General features: G+C 43.8%; 1 protein-coding gene across 1 annotated transcript in view; it reads right to left on the bottom strand.

Moving 5' to 3' along the window:
* Nucleotides 1-20415, bottom strand: part of RPS6KA3 (ribosomal protein S6 kinase A3) — a 143757-nt gene extending 123342 nt beyond the window's left edge. The window contains exon 1 of the mRNA XM_040423665.1: nt 20116-20415. Within this exon, the coding sequence (XP_040279599.1) occupies nt 20116-20178 (63 nt within the window). The 5' untranslated portion in view covers nt 20179-20415. The remainder of the gene's footprint in view (nt 1-20115) is intronic.
* Between the last annotated feature and the right edge of the window lie 2516 nt (nt 20416-22931).

Below are 22931 nucleotides of genomic sequence, written 5' to 3'. Positions count from 1 at the left end.
TCCTGAGACTGACAGCCGGCTGTTCGGCAAAGCCAGCCGTCTGTCGGGCATAAGCGAAGGGGCAGGGAAGGAGGCGCCGTTACCCCGACTTGAAGCAAGGAGGCCGCAGTCCGCTTGACTTCAAGAATGACTCGAAAATGGCGCGCTCCGGGGATAAAAGAATGTTTTTTCCTGTTTTACCGCATCTGACTGTAGGAAGAAAATCATCATTAGAAACACACTGCCGGCGGTTTGGGGTGGTTTCTGCCGCTGACAAGTTCCCTTTAAGAGCTCATTTGCATCCCTTTTTCCCAGAATTCCAGAGGAGCCTTGCCTATAAAGACTCCTCACACAGTTTAAGGCGTTTACCATAAGGATATCATATATCCCCCCCCCCGAAACCCTTTCACTTATATTTTCAGGTTAAATAAGGTTGGTGATTGTACAGAGCCTCATCCTATTTATTAGCCAACTAAGAATCAATAAGAAATTGAGTGTAAAAACTGTGATTTTATTTAACTCTCCCCACTACATTCCATAACTTTACAAGGCTGGCGCAGTCTAAAGGGTTTCCTGACTTCTCGCATTCCTTTCATTTTTTTAATTTATCTCTTGGTTCAGTTATCTCTTGTTTAGGAAGAATCTTCCTTTCTCTATATTTTGTGAATTCAGCTTGAACCTCTGAGAACCCCCCATGAATGTAAGGTCCTGGTTCGCACTGAAAGATCTTTAGGATAATTTTTTATCTTCGGTAGTGAGCACTAAGTAACACAATTACAAACTGTGCCGTATATGTGTATGGTAATTAATAAAGATTACACACTGAAAACACAGCAGCGGCACGAACAGGACCACAGTAGTAAGTTCATTGCAGAGGGGCAGGAGTTGGTTTTATACTGCAGAAAATCTTCTTTAAAACCAAGCTGCTTACTGCTCACTCCAGTTCTGAGCCAATTTAACTAGAGTGAAAAAAACTAAAATTGTCACAATCTTAATCCAGTAAATTTGTGACAAAGAAAGAAGAAAGTAATAGAAGTATTAGACTTAGGCCTCATGCACACGACTGTGGTGTTTTTTGCGGTCCGCAAATCACGGATCCACAAAACACAGAAAGAGACCTTACCTGGGTAAAGGAATTTCTATACACCTATATTAATGCCAAGAATGGCCTAGGTATAAAGAGATAAAAAGAGTGTATTAAAACTTCACTTTTAATTCAACATAATGATAAAACGCCTGTAAGCCATAACAAACAATTAAAACACTTTGTTTCCGCCCCAAAGAGTTGACGACTTAGGCTACTTCACACTGGCATTTCTGGGTCCACAAGCGGCCCAAAACGGATCAGTTCAGCCCCAACGCATTCTGAATGGATAAGGATCCGTTCAGAATGCATCAGTTTGGCTCCGTTGCGCCTGTAGTCCGCTCTGGAGGCGGACACCAAAACGCTGCTTGCGGGGGGCAGTTGATTGTTTTAAACAATTGTTGTCCACTCCAATGTTGCTCATTAGCTTAGAAGTCCTTGTGTAGGACATTTCATTCAATATAGCAAGGTTTTTTGAGCTAGGTGGAGCGCTTAGCAGCGTGTGAATGCGTCTTGACAGATGCAGACAAGTGTGCTGTGCTGTGAACGTTTGTGTGTAGGAGCACAGTCACCTATTCCATTTAATCAGTTTTTCCAGGCAACTACAGGTAGTTTGCTTACATTAGTCCATCCACACATTGCCTCCCTATGTTCAAGCTCTGCAGATATAGTTGTGGTGAATAGGAGATAGTGCACATCTCCCTCACCTTGGCAGCAACTAAGTCGTCAACTCTTTGGGGTGGAAACAAAGTGTTTTAATGGTTTACTATGGCTCACAGCCGTTTTATCATTATGTCGAATTAAAAGTGAAGTTTTAATACACACTTTATACCTGGGTCAAGATAGGCCTAGGCCATTCTTGGCATTAATATATGTTTGTAAACAAGTGGCAGCAGGAGGACCAAAAACATTTGTAATATTTGTTATTTTAAGACAATTGGAGGGTTTGCCCAAATTTTTTTACTATCTTTTAGAGATGAGCAAACTAGACAACATTTGTTTCATTTAAAGTTCGCTGAATTATTTAAAACATTTGGTTTGGGGTACGAATTGATTCATCCCGAACCAAAGAGAGGGGAGAGGGAGAGAGAACCCAGCACAGAAATGAAATATACTCTTTTTCATTATGGGTACTCTTTCATTATGGAGAGCCCCTGGTACTCCGAGGACGTGTGCACAGTGTTGCCCCTACTATGCCAAGTAGCTAAGTACGTATGCGCAGTATTGTGCTCCAGGTAATGCTCCTGAGTACATGCGCGCAATATTGTAGACGAGGCGATGCCCCTCTGGGTTGCTGGGAAAGATATTTAATTTAGCTTTCCTATCCCTATCTGATGGCAGCGTATGTTAGACATGATAATTTGCATATATATTTACCCAGAAATCAAAAGGAGTACTGTCTAGCCTACAAGAGAAGAGTTGTCACGTGTATCAAATGGTCTCCATAATAGGAATAGTACTTACCAAGAGGTTCTCCCTAAGGCCTTGCAACTAGAAATGGTGTTCTCACATGCTTTTTTTTCTGGTTAAAATCTTTTGTCCTGAAAGAGCTACTTGCAGATGTGAGACTGACTTAGCAATTTTTCTTGCTTTGCTACATAAGCATGTTTAAAGGGTAACCGTCATGTTTCCAACAAAAAAAACTAATTTGTTACTGCTGCAGCATTATGTATAAAGCAATCTTTAGTTTCTTCACATACCACTGTTTTCATTGAGTTTTTCCCTTAGTTACGGCTGTTTAAACATTTACAATATGAGGACCTTCTTAAGATGGCTCCTCTGCCAGTTCTCTGAGGAAAAAACTGCATTCCCTCACTTTCCATACACACTTGCAGTAGCCAGCAGCTCCCTGCCAGCCAATCAGATTGGATTACTGAGAGACACACCTGCTCACTCTGAAGCCTAATGCAGGCATACAGTGTGAAGGACCGCCCCTCCGTCTGTCTGTTTTCTTAGCCAGAGACAGATGAGCCATAGCAACTGTCTTTTAAGGGAGCAGTGAAAAGGGACAGGGGACATTAATGAAAGCTGTTATTACAAGTGTGGTAAGGTGTACAGTGCTGGAAGGGGTGTTGTCCCACTCGGGTACCTCAGATGGGCGAGACAGAAAAAATCCAGAGAATGGCAGGGGTCTCAGCAAAAGCATAGTTTGTGGAGACCGTTTTGTATACATTTTCTGGGCTGGATTTTACTTGGACTGGCAGTTAGGCTTGGTAGAGGGAGCTGCCAGTCCACACTCTTCCAGCACGAGTATTCCCTTTCACCTGAGGTGATCCCAGGTGATGCCTGCTCTATTCAGGCTGCGATAAAGCAAGTGTGTGTTATCAGAGATTCATTGTGCAACAGAGGCCTGCTGGAGTCTCTGGGAGAGTGGTCTCAGCCACGCTGGGTGAGGGGCCACGGGGCTAGGTGTTAGCCGGAACGTTGAGGGACTCCGCAAGGTTCGGGAAGTGACTGTCGCAAGGACAGAGACAGGCGGACTTCTGGGCCACAATCCCCCAAAAAGGAGTGGACTTTGTTGCAGCCTAGGAAGTGCTGGAGCCGCATGGTCGTACCGTGTGTGAACGATGATATAAGTGAGGTAGGGATACTCCTGTTTTTGCCTCTTTCACACGACCGTATGGCTTTTTCTGTATTTTGCGGTCCGTTTTTCACAGATCCGTTGTGCCGTTTTTTTTTGTTTCCATTGTATTTCCATTTATGTTCCGTTTTTCCGTATGGCATATACAGTATAAAGTAATTACATAGATAAAATGGGGCTGGGCATAACATTTACAATAGATGGTTCCGCAAAAACGGAATGGATACGGAAGACATACTGATGCATTTCCGTACGTGTTCCGTTTTTTTTTTGCGGACCCGTTGACTTGAATGGAGCCACGGAACGTGATTTGCGGGCAATAATAGGACATGTTCTATCTTTCAACGGAACGGAAATACGGAAACTGAATGCATACGGAGTACATTCCGTTTTTTTTGCCGAACCATTGAAATGAATATTTGGGTATACGAAACGAAAAAAACAGCCCGTAAACGAAAAAATAAATTAATTAATTTAAAAAAAAACAGTCGTGTGAAAGAGGCCTTAGTAAAAGCCCAGACGGGCAAGGTGTTTGTTTTGTTCTGTGAAAATAAGGTTCCATTCACACGTCCGCAAATCTGTTCCGGAATTGCGGACCCATTCATTTCTATGGAGCCGCACGATGTGCTGCCCGGATCCGGAAATGCGGACCCGCACTTCCAGGTCCGCAATTCTGATCCAGAAAAAAATAGAACATGTCCAATTCTTGTAATTGCGGACAAGAATAGGCATATTCTATTAGTCCCGCGATGTGCGGTCTGCAAAATGCGGAATGCACATTGCCGGTGTCAGTGTTTTGCGGATCCGCAAAACACATACGGATGTGTGAATGGACCCTAAACCTCACGTTTGGACCTGCAACCCGGCTGTTGTGGAGAGGGTTGTGCGAATGACCCCCGAGAAAGAGCTAATCCCTCACACAAGGTAATTACAGGTCTTTTGACAATCATTGACAGACTAACTCAGGTATACGTGCCTAGCTCTAATAAACTAGCAAATAAAAAAAAATATGACAGTTATCCTTTAAAATGCAGGAAGGAATCTCTGCCAATTCGCTGTGTGAAAATCATGCGGTGCTCATATTGCTGCTGTGTTCTTCTTACTATTTACCTACTTGCTGTGCAGCAGCAAGTAGATATAATTATAGCTCCCTCCTATTCACCTGAGCATACATCATCTGTATAGAAAATAGACACCTTTAGCAATTTTATTTCACCATTTTGATTCAACGTCCTATAAACCAGAGACCTCCAAAGTAACATTCAACGGAAAGTGAGACAAGAGAATTAGAACATCCCACAAAACTTGAAATCTCTCAATGAAACTCAAGCTAGTTCTCTTTCTAGAACAAGGATCAGCAACCTCCGGCACTCCAGCTGTTCTAAAACTACAACTCCCAGAATGCTCTATCCACTTCTGTTGGAATTTCAAAGGGCAGCTGAATAAGTGTGCATGCTGGGAGCTTTAGTTTCATAGCAGCTGGAGTGCCGAAGGTTGCTGATCCCTGTTCTAGAGCATGCAAGCGTCTACACCAGGGGTCAGCAAACCCCCAGCATGGTCCATTCACTTTGGGTGTTGTGAGAACAGCCAAGCAAGTGTGCATGCTGGGAGTTGTAGTTTTACCACACCTGGAGTGCCGAAGGTTGCTGATCCCTGTTCTAGAAGAACAAGAGAACTCTTAGGTCTCTTTTACACGGGCGAGAATTCCACGCGGCTGCAAAGCGTAAATTGAACGCATTGCACCGGCACTTAATCCGGACCCATTCACTTCAATAGGGCTGTGCAGATGAGCAGTGATTTTCACGCATCACTTGTACGTTGCGTGAAAATTGCAGCAGGTTCTATATATATATATACTAAAATGTGGCTTCAGGGGTTAAAAAAAAAAATAAATTAACTCACCTCATCCACTTGATCACGCAGCCGGCATAGTCTTCTTTCTTCTTCTTTGAGGACCTGCAAAAGGACCTTTGATGACGTAATCCTATCTTCATTCAGCAGGACCTGCGCTGACGTCACCGCGCTCACCACGATTATGTCAAAGGTCCTTTTGCAGGTCCTGAAAGAAGAAGAAAGAAGACGATGCCGGCTGCTTGATCAAGTGGATGAGGTGAGTTAATTGCTTTTATTTTTTAACCCCTCAAGCCACATTTTAGTAAGCATTCAGACAAAAACCGTGATGCCCGTGTGCAAGGGGCCTAAGAGAGGTTGTTTGTAAACCTTCAGTTTTTTATCACGCGCGTGAAAAACGCATCAAAACGCATTGCACCCGCGCAGAATAACTGAACAACTGAACGCAATCTCAGACAAAACTGACTGAACTTGCTTGCAAAATGGTGCGAGTTTCACTGAACGCATCCGGAGCCAATCCGTATCGTTCGCGTGAAAGAGGCCATACTTGATTGACTTACCTTCTGGGGTTCTCTTTGGGGTGCTTTTTATCTTTTATTGTTAGACCAAAAAATATGCATGAGTATATGTCTGGCAAAGCTGCCCTTGGTTTCTAAGAATTGTATATCACAAATTGCATATCTTTAATTAGAGAAAGGGAGATGAGAACAACATTTCTAGTTGGAAGGCCTAGGGTGGGTACTATTTCTATTATAGAGATCAGTCAACATACGCGATAACTATTGTAGGCTAGACAATGCTCCTCTGGATTTCTGGGTAAAATATATGCAATCTATCATGTCTAACATCTGCCGACATCAGCTACGTTTAGAAAAAGCCAATTTAAATATCTTTCACAGAAACCGAAAGGGGCATCGTGGGGTCTACAATACTGTGCACATGTATTTGGCATAGTAGGGGGCATCGTCTGGCCATGATACTGCGCACATTTACTTGACATAGTAGGAACATTGCCTGGACGACAATACTGTGTACACGGCGTACCATGGGCTCTGCATAATGAGAAAGAATACCACAGAGACAACGCATATATATTGTTGAGAAACATATTTGCGCATTAAGAACTCTCTCAATACTTTTTTCTTCTCTCAAAAAAATAAAATAAATGGAAAAGGCTCAAACAGATGTCACATGTGCATAACTGATGCAGAGGATTTTTTTTATTTTTTATTTTTTTTACAGGATCCTGTTTTTTTTTTTCTGTTCTTTTGACGGATCAGAAGAACGGAAAATTAAGTGCTGATGTGAACCCAGCCTAAGCCAGTTTTTCTTTACACAAGTTTTGATGAATCTCAACCAATATATTTTAAAGTAACACTACTAAGCCCTGGAAAGGATTGCTTGATACAATCTACGGGGGAATGTATTAAGATAGGTGTTTCTCACACCAATCTCAATGGAAAAAAAAACACTGGAGTTAAAGGGGTTGTCTGACTGTTTAATAATGATAACCCATCCGCAGGATAGGTCATCAATATCTGAACGGTGGTGGGGGTCTGACTCCCACAGATGATTGAAGAGGCTGTGGCCTCCTTGCAGCTTGAGTTCACATCACCATTTAGCTTTACTTCCGTCAGAGATCAGTTACCGTATTTATGACGGCAGAAAAATTACTTTTTGCAGGACTTCACTGAAGTCCTCTCTCACAGGTCCATCATCTCCACATGGGTTCTAACACAGCAGGGAGCTTCCTTTTCTATTTGAGTCACTGACATGTACAAAGGGGGTTGGCTGTATGGCTCAGTTCGTTAGCTAAGGCTAGTTGCACACTAGCAGCAACTATCCGGCAGGGATTAGCTTGCCAGATCTCTGCACACTGACATTGCCGGAGGTTTGTAATGCTGTGTCCGGCCCCATTTACTATAATGGGGACAGGCAGAGAACTAGTCACATTCCGGCAAATATGCAGAGAATCGGCTGGAAGAAAACCGCTGTGCACATATTTGCTGGAACACGGTTGGATCTCCGCCGCTCCCCATTATAGTTTATGGGTCCGGACAGAGCATTACAAACTTCCGCCAATGTCAGAATGCAGAGCAATCTGGCAGGTTGTTCCTTGCCACAACAGCCTGCCAGATGGCCGCCACTAGTGTGCAACTAGCCTAAAGCTAGGGGGGCTGACTTAGGCCCCCTGCACCCGTGGTCGTGCTGCTGCCCGCAAAATGCGGGCCGCAATGCACGAACACAGTCCGTGGGGCAGCCGCAGCGGATCCATTCACTTGAATTCGGAAAAAGATAGGAAATGTTCTATCTTTTTGCAGAACGGAAGTACAGGACAAAACCCCACGGAAGCACTCCGTAGTGCTTCCGCAGGGTTCCGTTCCGCATCTCCGGATTTGCGGACACATTCAAGTGAATGGGTCCGCATCCGTGATGCGGAATGCCCACGGAACGGCCCCCGTGTGCAGGGGTTGTCATCTCGTTATTACTAAAATGAGATAAGAGACAGTCCCAGCCACCTCCAGGCCGGGAAACAGCAGAGCGCTCCAGCACTCTTTCCTTAGCTCCCATTGTGGTGCATAAGAGGTACGGAAACAGCATAGCACGGCAAGCTATAATATTTTCCTAACTAAGAAACAGCATGCCTTGTTGTGCTACGTTGTCTCCATAGATCTCATGCACCCGAATGGGAGCTACTAGAACAGCGAGGCCGGGAGGTGTTTGGGACTGTGGCTTATCTCGCCTTAGTAACAGCTAAATCAGACAACCCCTTTAACTAATGAACTGAGCCAAATAGTGAGTCCCCTTCATACACATCACTGGCACAAAGAGAAGGAAGCAAAATGGAATTGGAGGAGCTGAGACCGCAAGCCGAGGTCTAAAATCAGGACATCAGGGAATTATTCTGAATTATTAAGTAGTATTCATTTTCACTTAGGCAACAACCAGTAACGGATTTCAACTAAATTCCTGGACCTCCATTTTACATTTACTGCATATCTGTGCAAATAATAGGCCTTTTATCTAAAAGGCAGATCTGGGCTGCTCCAAAAGTCAGCACAATTCTGTAGACTCCTAACTGACCTGGTGACTTTCCCCAGGAGTCAGCTGGAGTAGGACAACCTTCTGCTGGGTCATCCACACAAATGCACATTGCAGCAGCTGCTGCAAACAATTTCACATCCTGCAGTCAGACATTGTTCACACATGGAATCACCTCATGCACAGCAGTCTCCTCAGATACGCTGGTGCTTGCTTTGCTATGAACATTGCTCAAGAGGATCTGAGCAATGTCCCAAAGGATCTGTTATAACAAGTTATCATTTCAATGTAGTCTGCCAAGAAATGGCAAAAAAGCGAGGACACGTTATCGATAACAAAAAGCGAACCCCTACTTAACCCTGAAACCAATTAAGACCCCATGTACATGCATGCAAGTTGCGGATCCACATAATACGGATGCGGTCCATGTGCCGTCCGAATTTTATTTGCGGACCCACTGTTTTCAATAGGTCCGTAATTTGCATACATAGTTAATCTTTTTCCGGAATGGAAATACGGATGATGTGTGCTTTCCGTTTCTGTATGACCAATCTGCAAAAGGATAGTACATGTCCCATACTTGTCCGCAAAATGTGGAACGCAGACCCACTGAACTCAATGGGTCTGCAGAAAAATGTGGATACAACACATACCGCATGGGTATTTTGCAGAGCCTCGATTTGTGGACTGTAAAATGGATACGATTGTGTGCTTGGGGCCAGACCAAGGGAACAGTATTTGACACAAGCCAAGGGGTGTTAAAAAGTCAAGTGAAAAATCAGTTCCAATTACCTGAATGGGGCTTGCAGAAATCCATGTGCTTTCCGTCCCATTCAAATGAATTAACAATTTCAGTTGCGGAATTTTCAGCAACAAAATTTGCAGTGCGTGAAGGCACCCTAAAAATATTCCTCTTATTTTTGAGTATTTTCAGCCAAGGAGGAGTACAAAATAAAATTTCGGGACGGCTGTTTATTTTACAACATTCACCATGTGATAACTGCTTTTTAAGCAAAAAGGGAAATGAAATCAATTGGAAATGTTAAGGAACGCCCGCAGAGCGGGTGCAAGGTAAAAAGTAGATAATAAAGGGTCAATTCACATGTCCGGATCCGCAAAACACAGACACCGGCAGTGTGCGTTCTGCATTTGGCGGACAGCAGATTGCCGGCACTATAATAGAAAATGCCTTTTCTTGTCCGCAGTTGATTCAGAATGGCTGTGCCAGAGAGAAGTCCTTGAGTCCCAAATATAAGAAATGTAATTCCGCTGGACAACCCCTTTAATGCTATAGTTAGTATCTAATCATCTCTCTGAAGCACACCGACGTTAATGGGATCCACTGTGGACAATTTTTTGGTACCAAAATGTAAAACTACTTGCTGTCACCAGCGCAGTATCTTGTTTATTACAGGGACCTGATACGTTCTGGGCTTACCATCCAATAAGCAATAACTGCTCTCTTAGGGCACCATCATAAGAGCGTACGCGGCTAGAAGTAAACCAACGACGCCATAAATTGTAAACACTGTACTCTTCATGACACATAAAGCTCTATAAAAATCCAGTCAGAGCATCCACATCATGTGTTCCCCAAGGGGCCAGTAATCCAGCAGTGACATACTTGCGTGCTTACACACAGTACAATAGCTGCACGTAATATATATTGTTTTGTCCTATTTGGTATCCCCAGCCCTTTCAATAGACGACCCTGGGCATCTGATTTTTTTTCTCCTGCTGGATGAAAATGAAAAAAAAAAAAAAAATGAAAAATTGGAGGTATACTGAGCCACAAAAGTGCCTAATGGAAGTCTATGAGAGCCACATTACAGCTCTTATAAAACATGGGCAGATTATCCAGAAGAATAATTGGTCAGGTCAACGTGGCAGATACTTGAAATGAGCGCCATTCACTTGAATAGGGTTGTCTTGGTGGGAACACATGGATTTCTGCAAGCCCAATTCAAATGAATGGAATTGATTTTCTGTTGCGGAAAGTTTCTGTAACAAGATTTGCCATGTGAGAAGTCACCGTAAAAGCCCCTTTCAGACGAGCGAGTTCCGCGCAGCGCAAGTATGTGGAAGCTCCCGTCCTGACCTCCCAGCACTGACGGCGTCACATAATAATATACTGATTTATGATGCTATGTAACCCTTACAGTTCTGGAATGTATTGGATAACACTGGCAGCATTATGTCAGTGTTATACGATACATTCCAGACCTCTAAGGCATCTTGCAGATGAGCGTTCTTCCCGCAGCGAGTCCGCAACACAGCTCCCAGCCTGACCTCCCAGCGCTGCCAGGGGTCACATAGCATTATATTGATTTATGATGCTATGTAACCCTTACAGTTTTGGAATGTATTGGATAACACTGGCAGCATTATGCCAGTGTTATCCAACACATTCCAGAACTGTAAGGGTTACATAGCATCATAAATCAATATAATGCTATGTGAATTCAGTCAGTGCTGGGAGGTCAGGACGGGAGCTTCCGCATACTCACGTTGCGAGTCCGATGCGTGGAACTTGCTCATCTGAAAAGGGCCTAAATATGCCACCAATCATTAGATCGACGAGCAAACGCCCTGCAAGAGTGGATTCAAAGAAGAGAGGAGAAGCAGAAAATAGTATCCTTCCTTTATATGGTACTTCTCCCTCTCTTTACTATCCACTCTTGACGTTTGGTTCTGAATCATAAACATGCATGAAGTCAGTTCTTTTTTACACATTATTTTAATATACCGTATATATTTTTAAGTCAAAACCAGAAGCAGACTCTCTACATGGAAAAAAGCAATTGATCCACTATGTTTGCAAAAAACACAAAATATCTGCCCCATAGGATGATCGGCAGAGGCCCCAGAGATCATCCCCCTGTGTATAGGGGATATTTTTGTAATGGGCCAACCCCTTTAATCAGTGAAAAAAGGTTGACAGGCGTCCTTAAAAATAAATACATAAATAAATAAAGGAGGAGATTTAGAAAAACTGCTGTAAAGTAGAACTGGCGTAGCTGCTCATTGTAAACCATCAGTATCCATCTTTCATTTTCCAAAGGAGCTCTGAAAAATGAAAGGTGGAATCTGACTTGTTGCTATGGACAACTAGGTAAGTTTTCTTTTACTCCGGTTTTGATAAGTGCTGCAAAAATTCAATAAAGATACACTGCTCCAAAAAATAAAGGGAACACAAAAATAACACATCCTAGATCTGAGTTAATTAAATATTCTTCTGAAATACTTTGTTCTTTACATAGTTGAATGTGCCGACAACAAAATCACACAAAAATAAAAAAATGGAAATCAAATTATTCAACCCATGGAGGTCTGGATTTGGAGTCACACTCAAAATTAAAGTGGAAAAACACACTACAGGCTGATCCAACTTTGATGTAATGTCCTTAAAACAAGTCAAAATGAGGCTCAGTAGTGTGTGTGGCCTCCACGTGCCTGTATGACCTCCCTACAATGCCTGTGCATGCTCCTGATGAGGTGGCGGACGGTCTCCTGAGGGATCTCCTCCCAGACCTGGACTAAAGCATCTGCCAACTCCTGGACAGTCTGTGGTGCATCGTGACGTTGGTGGATAGAGCGAGACCTGATGTCCCAGATGTGCTCAATTGGATTCAGGTCTGGGGAACGGGCGGGCCAGTCCATAGCATCAATACCTTCGTCTTGCAGGAACTGCTGACACACTCCAGCCACATGAGGTCTAGCATTGTCTTGCATTAGGAGGAACCCAGGGCCAACCGCACCCGCATATGGTCTCACAAGGGGTCTGAGGATCTCATCTCGGGACCTAATGGCAGTCAGGCTACCTCTGGCGAGCACATGGAGGGCTGTGCGGCCCTCCAAAGAAATGCCACCCCACACCATTACTGACCCAATGCCAAACTGGACATGCTGGAGGATGTTGCAGGCAGCAGAACGTTCTCCACAGCGTCTCCAGACTCTGTCACGTGCTCCGTGTGAACCTGCTTTCATCTGTGAAGAGCACAGGGCGGTAGTGGCAAATTTGCCAATCTTGGTGTTCTCTTGCAAATGCCAAACGTCCAGCACGGTGTTCGGCTGTAAGCACAACCCCCACCTGTGGACGTCGGGCCCTCATATCACCCTCATGGAGTCTGTTTCTGACAGTTTGAGCAGACACATGCACATTTGTGGCCTGCTGGAGGTCATTTTGCAGGGCTCTGGCAGTGCTCCTCCTGTTCCTCCTTGCACAAAGGTGGAGGTAGCGGTCCTGCTGCTGGGTTGTTGCCCTCCTACGGCCTCCTCCACATCTCCTGATGTACTTCCTAAGTGGACAGTTTGATTTCACAGAAGTGTGATTGACTTGGAGTTACATTATGTTGTTTAAGTGTTCCCTTTATTTTTTTGAGCAGTGTACATGAGAATTATAAAAAAAATAATGCTGCCACACAGAGATCTGATTTACCATACATACAGTCTAGTCTAAACACTAATGCTGCAGGTCTTTTTATTTTAACATATTTTGCTTTTCAAACATAAACAGGAAGACCCTGTCAAACAAGCTATGTAGCTATCTAACAAGCAGGAGAGGGCCACAACTCTGTACATGCACAGCACTGCAGCGTCATATAACCTCCAAGCTGTATGGAGCAGTGATACGAACACTACATGGTGTATGGCGCCATACCATGCCTCTATGTGCGCCGATTGGCTTGTGGTAGTTTATAAGTTATGCCTTATCCACAGAGTATGGGGATAGCTCGCTGATTCCACACTCCGATCACGAGAACGTGGGTCCCGTTCTTGTATTCTGATTGAGCAGCCAGTCGACCATGTGCCCTGCTGCGCCATTCATTCACTAGTGCTGTACCATAGAGAATAAATGGAGCAGCAGGGTGCATGGTCGACCTGATGCTCAATCAGAACAGGGAAAGAGGACTCATGTATTCCCCATATTAGGACTACTGGAAATCATCCCCTATCCACAGGATAACAAGCTAACTTATAAACTCTCCTAGATGAATTAAAGGAGTTGTCTCATCATGGACAATGGGGGCATATCGTTAGGATATGCCCCCATTGTCTTATAGGTGCAGGTCCCACCACTGGGACCTGCACCTATATCGAGAATGGAGCCCAGCAAGGTGGTGGTTGGAGGACTCCGGGCCGGCCACCACCAAACCGGCTCCCCATAGAAGTGAATGGGAGCGTACCGTGCATTTAGGGCACCAGCTCCCATTCATTTCTATGAGGCCGACTGAAATAGCCGTGCGCGTGCAGTGCACCCCCCTTCACTTTGGGGGCTCCGTTCTCGATATAGGTGCGGGTCCCACCGCTGGGACCCACACCTATAATCGAGAACAGAGCCCAGCAAGGTGGTGGCTGGAGGACTCCGGTCCGGCCACCACCAAACCGGCTCCTCATTAAAGTGAATGGGAGCGTACCGTGCATGCACGGCGTCAGCTCCCATTCATTTCTATGAGTCCGACGGAAATAGCTGTGCGCGTGCAGTGCGCCCTCCTTCACTTTGGGGGCTCCGTAAGACAATTGGGGGCATATCCTAGCGATATGCCCCCATTGTCCATGATGAGACAACCCTTTTAAGGCCTAATGAACACAACTGTTTAACCCTTTCACCCCTGGAGGATTTTTTGTTTTTCACTCCCTGCCTTTCTGGGAGCCATAACTTCTATATTTTTCCGCTCAAATAGTCGTATGAGCTCTTGTATTTTGTGGGACAAGTTGTAATAACTAAGGGCACCACTTAATATTGCATACGATGTACAGCAGTGGAAGCTGGAAAAAAATTCTAAATGGGTTGAAAGTGGAAAAATTGCAATTCCGCCACAGTTTTAAGGGATTTGGTTTTATGGGGTTCCATGTGTGGTAAAACTGACCTGTTACCTTCATTCTCCAGTTCAGTTCATTTATAGTTTTTCTTGTGTTTTAATACTGAAAAAAAATTATACTTTTTTTTCATCGCCATATTCTGACCCCCTACAACCGTTTCAGATTCTCATTTTTTGCAGGGTGATCTGTATTTTTCATTGATACCATTTTAGGGTGTGTATGACTTTTTGATCACTTTTCATTAAATTTTTTGGGGAGCTGAAGTGACATAAAAAAAAAAAAAAAGCAATCAACCATTTATGCCATAAAGTGGCCGTTGGCCTTAGGCTACTTTCACACCTGCGTTAGGTGCGGATCAGTCTGGTATCTGCACAGACGGATCCGCACCTATAAATGCAAACGCTGGTATCCGTTCAGTACGGATCCGTCTGCATAACTTAGTCAAAAAAAGTCTAAGTGTAAGTCAAACGGATCCTGACTTTTACATTGAAAGTCAATGGGGGACGGATCCGTTGACACAATATTGGTGCAATTGTAAACGGATCCGTCCCCATTGACTTACATTGTAAGTCAGGACGGATCCGTTTGGCTCCGCACCGCCAGGCGGACACCAAAACGCTACAAGCAGCGTTTTGGAGTCCGCCTCCAGAGCCGAACGGAGCCAAACTGATGCATTCTGAACGGATCCGCATCCATTCAGAATGCATTGGGGCTAAACTGATCCGTTTGGGGCCGCTTGTGAGAGCCTTGATACGGATCTCACAGGCGGACCCAGAAACAGCATTGTGAAAGTGTAAATTATTATACTTTTTCTCGGCTTCTGATAACATTCTCCTTCACATGGACCAATGTCAAAGGCAATTATCAGGAATGAACCAAATGATGCCAATAATTGCCTGGTCGTCATTTGATGTATACATTGGGAGCTTTCCAACACACTTTGCACATGCACAGTTTCAAAGCACCCTTAAAGAGGACCTGTCACCACAAAATGCAGTCAGTAGGTTATAGCACAGGAGGAGCTGAGCAGATTCATATATAGTTATACAGGAAGAGATTCAGTAAAACTTGTAATTAATCCATTTAAGTCTCTGCTTTCTCTGACTTCAGTTTTACACGGGGGAGGTGTCATCAGTGATAGTCACTGTGTAAGTGTGTATACAGAGATAGCTGTCAGTCACTGATAGCAGTACATGGGGGGGGTTATCGGTGATTGATAGCATTCTCTGTGTAGGTGTGTATACATAGATAGCTGTCATTCACTGATAGCTGTACATCGGGGGGGGGGTTTATCGGTGATTGATAGCATTCTCTGTGTAAGTGTGTATACATAGATAGCTGTCATTCACTGATAGCTGTACATCGGGTGGTCTTAATCAGGACCCGCCACCTCTCCTAACATATCTGTTTTAGTATCTACCGTATTTTCCAGCGTATAAGACGACCCACAACTTTCCTAGTTAAAATATAGGGTTTGGGCTATACTCGCCGTATAAGACTACCCCTCCAATGCTATTTACTTGGCATCAATATCTGCAGGTAATTGTTGTGCAATTTTCGTCTTTTGCCTCAGTACCATATTATGCCTTTCAAAGAATCTAGTACACCAGGATACAGTGGTCTTAAATCTGTTGCAGTGATCTGGGTTACATTTGGACCACTGAAGTGCAAACAAATGTATTTTATTTCGTGTCACCACTCATTCACCATGTCTGCTACATGTTTTTCTAGTTCTGGCCAATGTGGGGTGCCTCTTCTTAATGCACACTTACCCCTTGGCATACTATTTAAGGCTTTTTCATTTGCTTTCCAGTCCCGAACCATCTTTTCTGTTACTCCATATTGTCTTGCAGCAGCGGGGTTATTATGTTCCATGGCAAGGTTTACAAGTTCAAACTGGCTTCATATTTCTTTCTTCTTGCTGGAAGAGCCATGATGGGGTCTTAACTGTTAGCCATTTGTATACTGTACTGTATGTACTGGTGCTGTACTGTATTCACCACCACATGTATCTGCTCCCCAGATAGACTTTGTTTTTTCACCACAGATAAGATGCACACCAAACTTCATTAGAGATCCGCCGTTCCAACATTAGAATTGGCTGAAGTGCAGATGCTCCTGCTTCCCTCTGCCTTCCCTCAGAATCACCAATCCAACCCAGTATACAACAACCAGCCAATCACGGCAAGCGATGTACCGGTATTTTCTGTGCACACTGCATACAAAGCCTGCTTGGATTGGGTGGGTCAGCTCTCCCTGCCCAGCCCTCCCTGTCTTCAAGACGATCTGAGCGGTAGTACGCAATGTGATACTGCCGGCATGAGAAAACCACTGAGGGCAGGGAGAGGGGGCTGCTTCAGGAGCGGCTGGCCAGGATTGAAAGCACGGTGGCTCAGCTAGCCTCCAGTCCGGCTAGGAAGTAAGTTTCAGCACGCAGTATACCGGCATATAAGACGGCCCCCGACTTTTTAGAAGATTTTCATGTGTTAAAAAGTAGTCTTATACACAGGTAAATACAGTACTTGCATTCTCCATGCAATTACAATTCTAGAAAACCGTTTCTTATGCCTCTATGTTGTGCCGGTCTTCTGTTATTCCTGCTACAACTTTATGGATAAAAAGGTACAGATGGGCAGTACCAGTTGGACAATAAGAGACTGTGCAGAGACACCCCCAACTGCTAACTCCCATCTGTACCTTTATCTATAAACTGCAAAACAGAGTCATAAGGATAAATGTTCCAGCACTGTAATTTCATATTAATACAAGTTCAGAAACAACAGAGATATAAATGTATTTTAATTCCAAGTTTTACTAAAAACACTTCCATCAAAAGTCTGTATCAGGCTACTTTCACACTAGCGTTCGGGGCTCCGCTTGTGAGCTCCGTTTGAAGGCTCTCACAAGCGGCCCCGAACGCATCCGTCCAGCCCCAATGCATTCTGAGTGGACGCGGATCCGCTCAGAATGCATCAGTCTGGCAGCGTTTGTCCTCCGCTCCGCTCAGCAGGCGGACACCTGAACACTGCTTGCAGCGTTCGGGTGTCTGCCTGGCCGTGCGGAGGCAAACGGATCCGTCCAGACTTACAATGTAAGTCAATGGGGACGGATCCGTTTGAATTTGACACTATATGGCTCAATTTTCAAACGGATCCGTCCCCCATTGACTTTCAATGTAAAGTCTGGACGGATCCGTTCAGGCTACTTTCACACTTAGAATTTTTTCTAAGCTATAATGCAGACGGATCCGTTCTGAACGGATCCAAACGTCTGCATTATAGGAGCGGATCCGCTCTGAGCAGACATCAGACGGACCCGCTCTGAACGCTAGTGTGAAAGTAGCCTCAATCTGCTCAGCTCCTCCTGCTCTATAACATGCTGCCTGCAGATTGCACATGGTGACGCATCCTCTCTTTACGCTTTGCAGCGATTTGGTAAATTTAGAGAAGGTTTCAGATCAATTTTCCTCTAGTTAACTGGTTCGTTTGCTTCAATGAACTAACCACTGCCAAAACGGAAGATGGGATTCCTATTAGTCAGCAACTCCCGGCTTCTACGCTCTCGTTTATTCCACTTTGGTGAAGGGTCTGTCCTCACAGAGTCCAAAACATCTGAGGACAATGCTCTTAGGCACTGGCAGATATATAATAGCTATAATGTATCTATTTTTATTGGTTTCATAGAAAATTAATCCAATCATTTGCCCTTTTCTTACAACATTAATGGACAGACAAAAATATGCAGAAGACATAAGTGTTTTTTTTCCTGGGATATGTTTGACAGGCTGCTGACGGCACCCTATCATGTGTGGGGCTATGAAACTCAGGATTATCTCCCAAGAGGAGACTTCATGTTTGTGTTACCCCGGCAGGCACCTCCACAGAGTGCAAACATCCTGGATGCTCTCCATCCTTCCCGCATACTCATTACCACCCACAGATGATGTAGAAAGATCAGAGGAGAATCTGAGTAACGTTGCGATGTCACAACTAAACTGCCCTGCAACCACACCCCGCAGACCCAGGATATGAGGAGCAAATCATCTACTGGGTTCTACACAAGGCTACATTTGAGTCATTTGCTTGTAGTCGTAGACGAAGAAGATGGACCTGGATTCAACCTCCTGTCTGGTGGAGAAAAGGAGAGAGAACAAAGGCGGCCAAACGCCTCACTGCAGGGACACATCTACAGGACTTGTGCCTCTTCCTTCCCGAATATGAGCTGAGAAATGTACGAGCCGTGAGGTCTCCAACCTCATAAATAATCCACTGCCTCTCCCTGCCAGAATGACCGGTTTTAGGAGAGATGAACGCTATAATGGTCGTCAAGTTACAGATGAGCAAGGAGTGAAATGACAGCAGCAGGGAATTTGCTTTCTGGCTCCCCTCCATGGCCTTCTAATGCCCAATTACTCAGGGTGCAAAGGACATCTAAACTGGGGGCTCCGCACAATCAGTCTTCACCTAACAAAGGATTCCTGGTGAAGCATCATCCGTCATATCTATAAAAACCCAGAGCTAATTCTCCTGAAGGCTACTTAGCACCTAAACTAAAAGGTCTCATCAACAGAACTGCCTGACCTCATCTATTCTAGAAGACCAAGTCAGAGCATGGTCACATAAAACGGGCTCAGGCTTTTATACAGAATTTCCCATTGTATGATTGAAAGAAGAAGAATGGGAACCGAGCGAAAAGGGAACCTTAGTTAACCCGCGCTCATCCAACATTAGCTACAAGATCCTGGTCCAATAATCGTAGAGAAAAAAAAAAAAAGAATACACAATAGAAATAAAAATAATAATAAATATATAATTATAAAATAAGGAGTAATAGAAAAATAAAAATCATATAAATAGTAATAAATAGAGAAATAATAATCATAAAATAAAGAGTCAGAAATAAAAATATAAAGAATGATACAAATATAAACAATATAGATAAATAAATAAAAATGTTTAAAAAAAGAAATCGCGGTCTGTCAGATGACATTTGCCGCCACAGTTCTACTTTGGTAAATCGATGGTCCCCATTATTGTCAGCGGGGCCAGGGAGGTGCTGGCGGGGTCCCTCACAGGACAGATTTAACACTCTGATGTGTGAATGGAGCCTAAAGGACTGTGTTTCGGGGGGGACGACAACTGTCCTGAATTATAGCAAATTTCCGATATAATAGACTGGCAATGGCTAATAAGCACATATCTACTGGGAGGGGGTTTGGCGCATATTTTTAGAAGATTGCTGCCGCGTTTGTGACAGTTTTTCAAGGGTCAGAAGTGGATTCAAAAGGAAGAAAGATAAAAGAAGGATTTTTTATTTTTTTTTCCTGCCGGATCCACTTCATGAAAATGTCTTAAGAGTCCAGTTCTGTCCCACACGGCACAGGGACGTGGATGGGGCACATTATGCAGACGATGGGTGCCCACCCTAGACTGCAGCACCTCGTCACCCTCAGATTTCCAACCCTATGAATGAATGTGAAATGGCACAGGGTGAGAGCCCAGTGCTGGGGAATGGCAGAGGGACTGAACTTTAGGAGCAGCTCACCCCAGGGAGCCATCACCTTGAGGACGACCTGTGTGAAGGGATCCAGTCCTTTCCCTGACACCTGTCACCTTTGCCCTGCGGTCAGCACATGTCCACAGTCAGTGCAGGGACAGGACACAAACTTCCAGGAGGTCCAGCACTTCCTGCCCGCCCGCAGCTGACAGGAGCGGACATGCCCGCAGCCCTCCTCCCTCTCCTTCCCCCGGCTCACCTCGCTCTCCACTTTCTGCACCGGCAGTTTCTGCCACGGGTCTGCCAGCTGCGCCAGCGGCATCTTCCCCGGCGCTGAATAAGGGGCAGTGTGCCCCGAGGCTTCCCGGAAAGCTCTCAAAGAGGCAACAAAAGGACCCGACTCCCTCAGCCGGCTGCCCGCTTGCCTGCTAGCTCCGTGCTCGGTTGTCCGATAGCGGTCGAAAGCGTACCGCTCCAGCGCAGCTCCTCTCTTCACACTCACTCACACACACTGATTTCCACTTCCTCTCACAACATGGCGTCCCCAGCAGTACCTGCCGCTCGCAGCTAGGGTTCCCGACGTCATAGTGACGTAATCGGGTAGGCGTTGTACTCCCCGCCTTCGGTCTGGGGCAACAGGTGACAGGGAAGCATAGGAGGGGGCGGGGCTGTATGCGGGACGTTCCCTAAACTAGGTCAAGTCAGCCATCTTGGTTGTGGCAGCGCGCGATTTGCCCGCAGTTGTACTTTAGGGTTTTGTCATAGAAGTTTTTTTTATGCTTTTTACCATTGTTTTTCAATACTCCGTGTACTGCTGTAAAAAAGGCTTAATAGTAGGAATTTACATTAGGTTGAAGTTGAGGTATGTACATGTGATATCATATTTTTAGAAGAAAAAAAACAACAACTGGATATTTAACCCCTTAATGACCAGGCCATTTTGCACCTTCGTGACCAGGCTAATTTTTGAAAATCTGACATATATCACTTTATGTGGTAATAACTTTGGAACACTTTTACTTATCCAAGCCATTCTGAGATTGTTTTCTTGTGACACATTGTACAGTACTTCATACATTTGAGTCAATATGTTTCACCTTTATTTATAAAAAAAATCCCAAATTTATCAAAAATTTTAAAAAAATCACAATTTTTGAAATTTCAATTTCTCTGCTTTTAAAACAGAAAGTGATACCTCATAAAATATTTATTACTTTACATTCCCCATGTGTCTACTTTATGTTGGCCTCATTTTGTAAATGTCATTTTATTTTTTGGGGACGTTAGAAGGCTTAGAATTTTAGAAGCAATTCTAAAACATTTTTTTAAAATTTTCAAAGCCCACTTTTTAACCCCTTAGGGACACAGCCTTATTTCACCTTAAGGACCAGGCCATTTTTTGCAAATCTGACCAGTGTCACTTTAAGTGGTGATAACTTTAAAACGCTTTGACTTATCCAGGCCATTCTGAGATTGTTTTTTCGTCACATATTGTACTTCATGAAACTGGTAAAATGAAGTAAAAAAAAAAATATCATTTTTATTTATAAAAAAATACCAAATTTAGCAAAATTTAGTAAAAAATTACAAATTTCCAAGTTTCAATTTCTCTACTTCTATAATACATAGTAATACCTCCAAAAATAGTTATTTCTTTACATTCCCCATATGTCTACTTCATGTTTGGATCATTTTGGGAATGATATTTTATATTTTGGGGATGTTACAAGGCTTAGAAGTTTAGAAATTTTTCAGAAAGTTTCAAAAACCCAATTTTTAGGGACCAGTTCAAGTCTGAAGTCACTTTGCGAGGCTTACATAATAGAAACCACCCAAACATGACCCCATTCTATAAACTACACCCCTCAATGTATTTATAACTGATTTTACAAACTTTGTTAACCCTTTAGGTGTTCCACAAAAGTTAATGGAGAATAGAAATATAATTTAAAAATGTCACTTTTTTTGGCAAATTTTCCATTTTAATAATTTTTTTTCAGTTACAAAGCAAGGGTTAACAGCCAAACCAGACTCAATATTTATGGCCCTGATTCTGTAGTTTACAGAAACACCCCATATGTGGTGGTAAACCGCTGTACGGGCACACGGCAGGGCGCAGAAGGAAAGGAATACCATACGGTTTCTGGAAGGCAGGTTTTGCTGGACTGTTTTTTTTTGACACCATGTCCCATTTGAAGCCCCCCTGATGCAACCCTAGAGTAGAAACTGCATAAAAGTGACCCCATCTAAGAAACTACACCCCTCAAGGTATTCAAAACTGATTTTACAAATGTCATTAACCCTTTAGGTGTTCCACAAGAATTAATGGAAAATAGAGATACAATTTCAGAATTTCACTTTTTTGGCAGATTTTCCATTTTAATATTTTTTTTACTTTTACAAAGCAAGGGTTAACAGCCAAACAAAAGTCAGTATTTATGGCCCTGATTCTGTAGTTTACAGAAACACCTCATATGTGGTCGTAAACTGCTGTACGGGCACACGGCAGGGCGCAGAAGGAAAGCAATGCCATACGGTTTTTGGAAGGCAGATTTTGCTGGACTGGTTTTTTGGACACCATGTCCCATTTGAAGCCCCCCTGATACAACCCTAGAGTAGAAACTCCATAAAAGTGACCCCCATCTAAGAAACTACACCCCTCAAGGTATTGAAAACTGATTTTACAAACGTCGTTAACCCTTTAGGTGTTCCACAAGAGTTATTGGCAAACGGAGATGAAATTTCAGAATTTAAATTTTTTGGCACATTTTCCATTTTAATCCATTTTTTCCAGTAACAAAGCAAGGGTTAACAGCCAAACAAAACTCAATATTTATTGCCCTGATTCTGTAGTTTACAGAAACACCTCATATGTGGTTGTAAACTGCTGTACGGGCACACGGCAGGGGGCAGAAGGAAAGGAATGCCATATGGTTTTTGGAAGGCAGATTTTGCTGAACTGTTTTTTTTGACACCATGTCCCATTTGAAGCCCCCCTGATGCACCCCTAGAGTAGAAACCCCCAAAAAGTGACCCCATTTTAGAAACTACGGGATAGGGTGGAAGTTTTTTTGG

This window comes from Bufo bufo, chromosome 3 (assembly GCF_905171765.1).
Source record: "Bufo bufo chromosome 3, aBufBuf1.1, whole genome shotgun sequence".
NCBI classification, from domain to species: Eukaryota; Metazoa; Chordata; class Amphibia; order Anura; family Bufonidae; genus Bufo; species Bufo bufo.
Note: the sequence above shows the minus strand (reverse complement) of the source record. Positions and strands in the feature narration are given on the sequence as shown.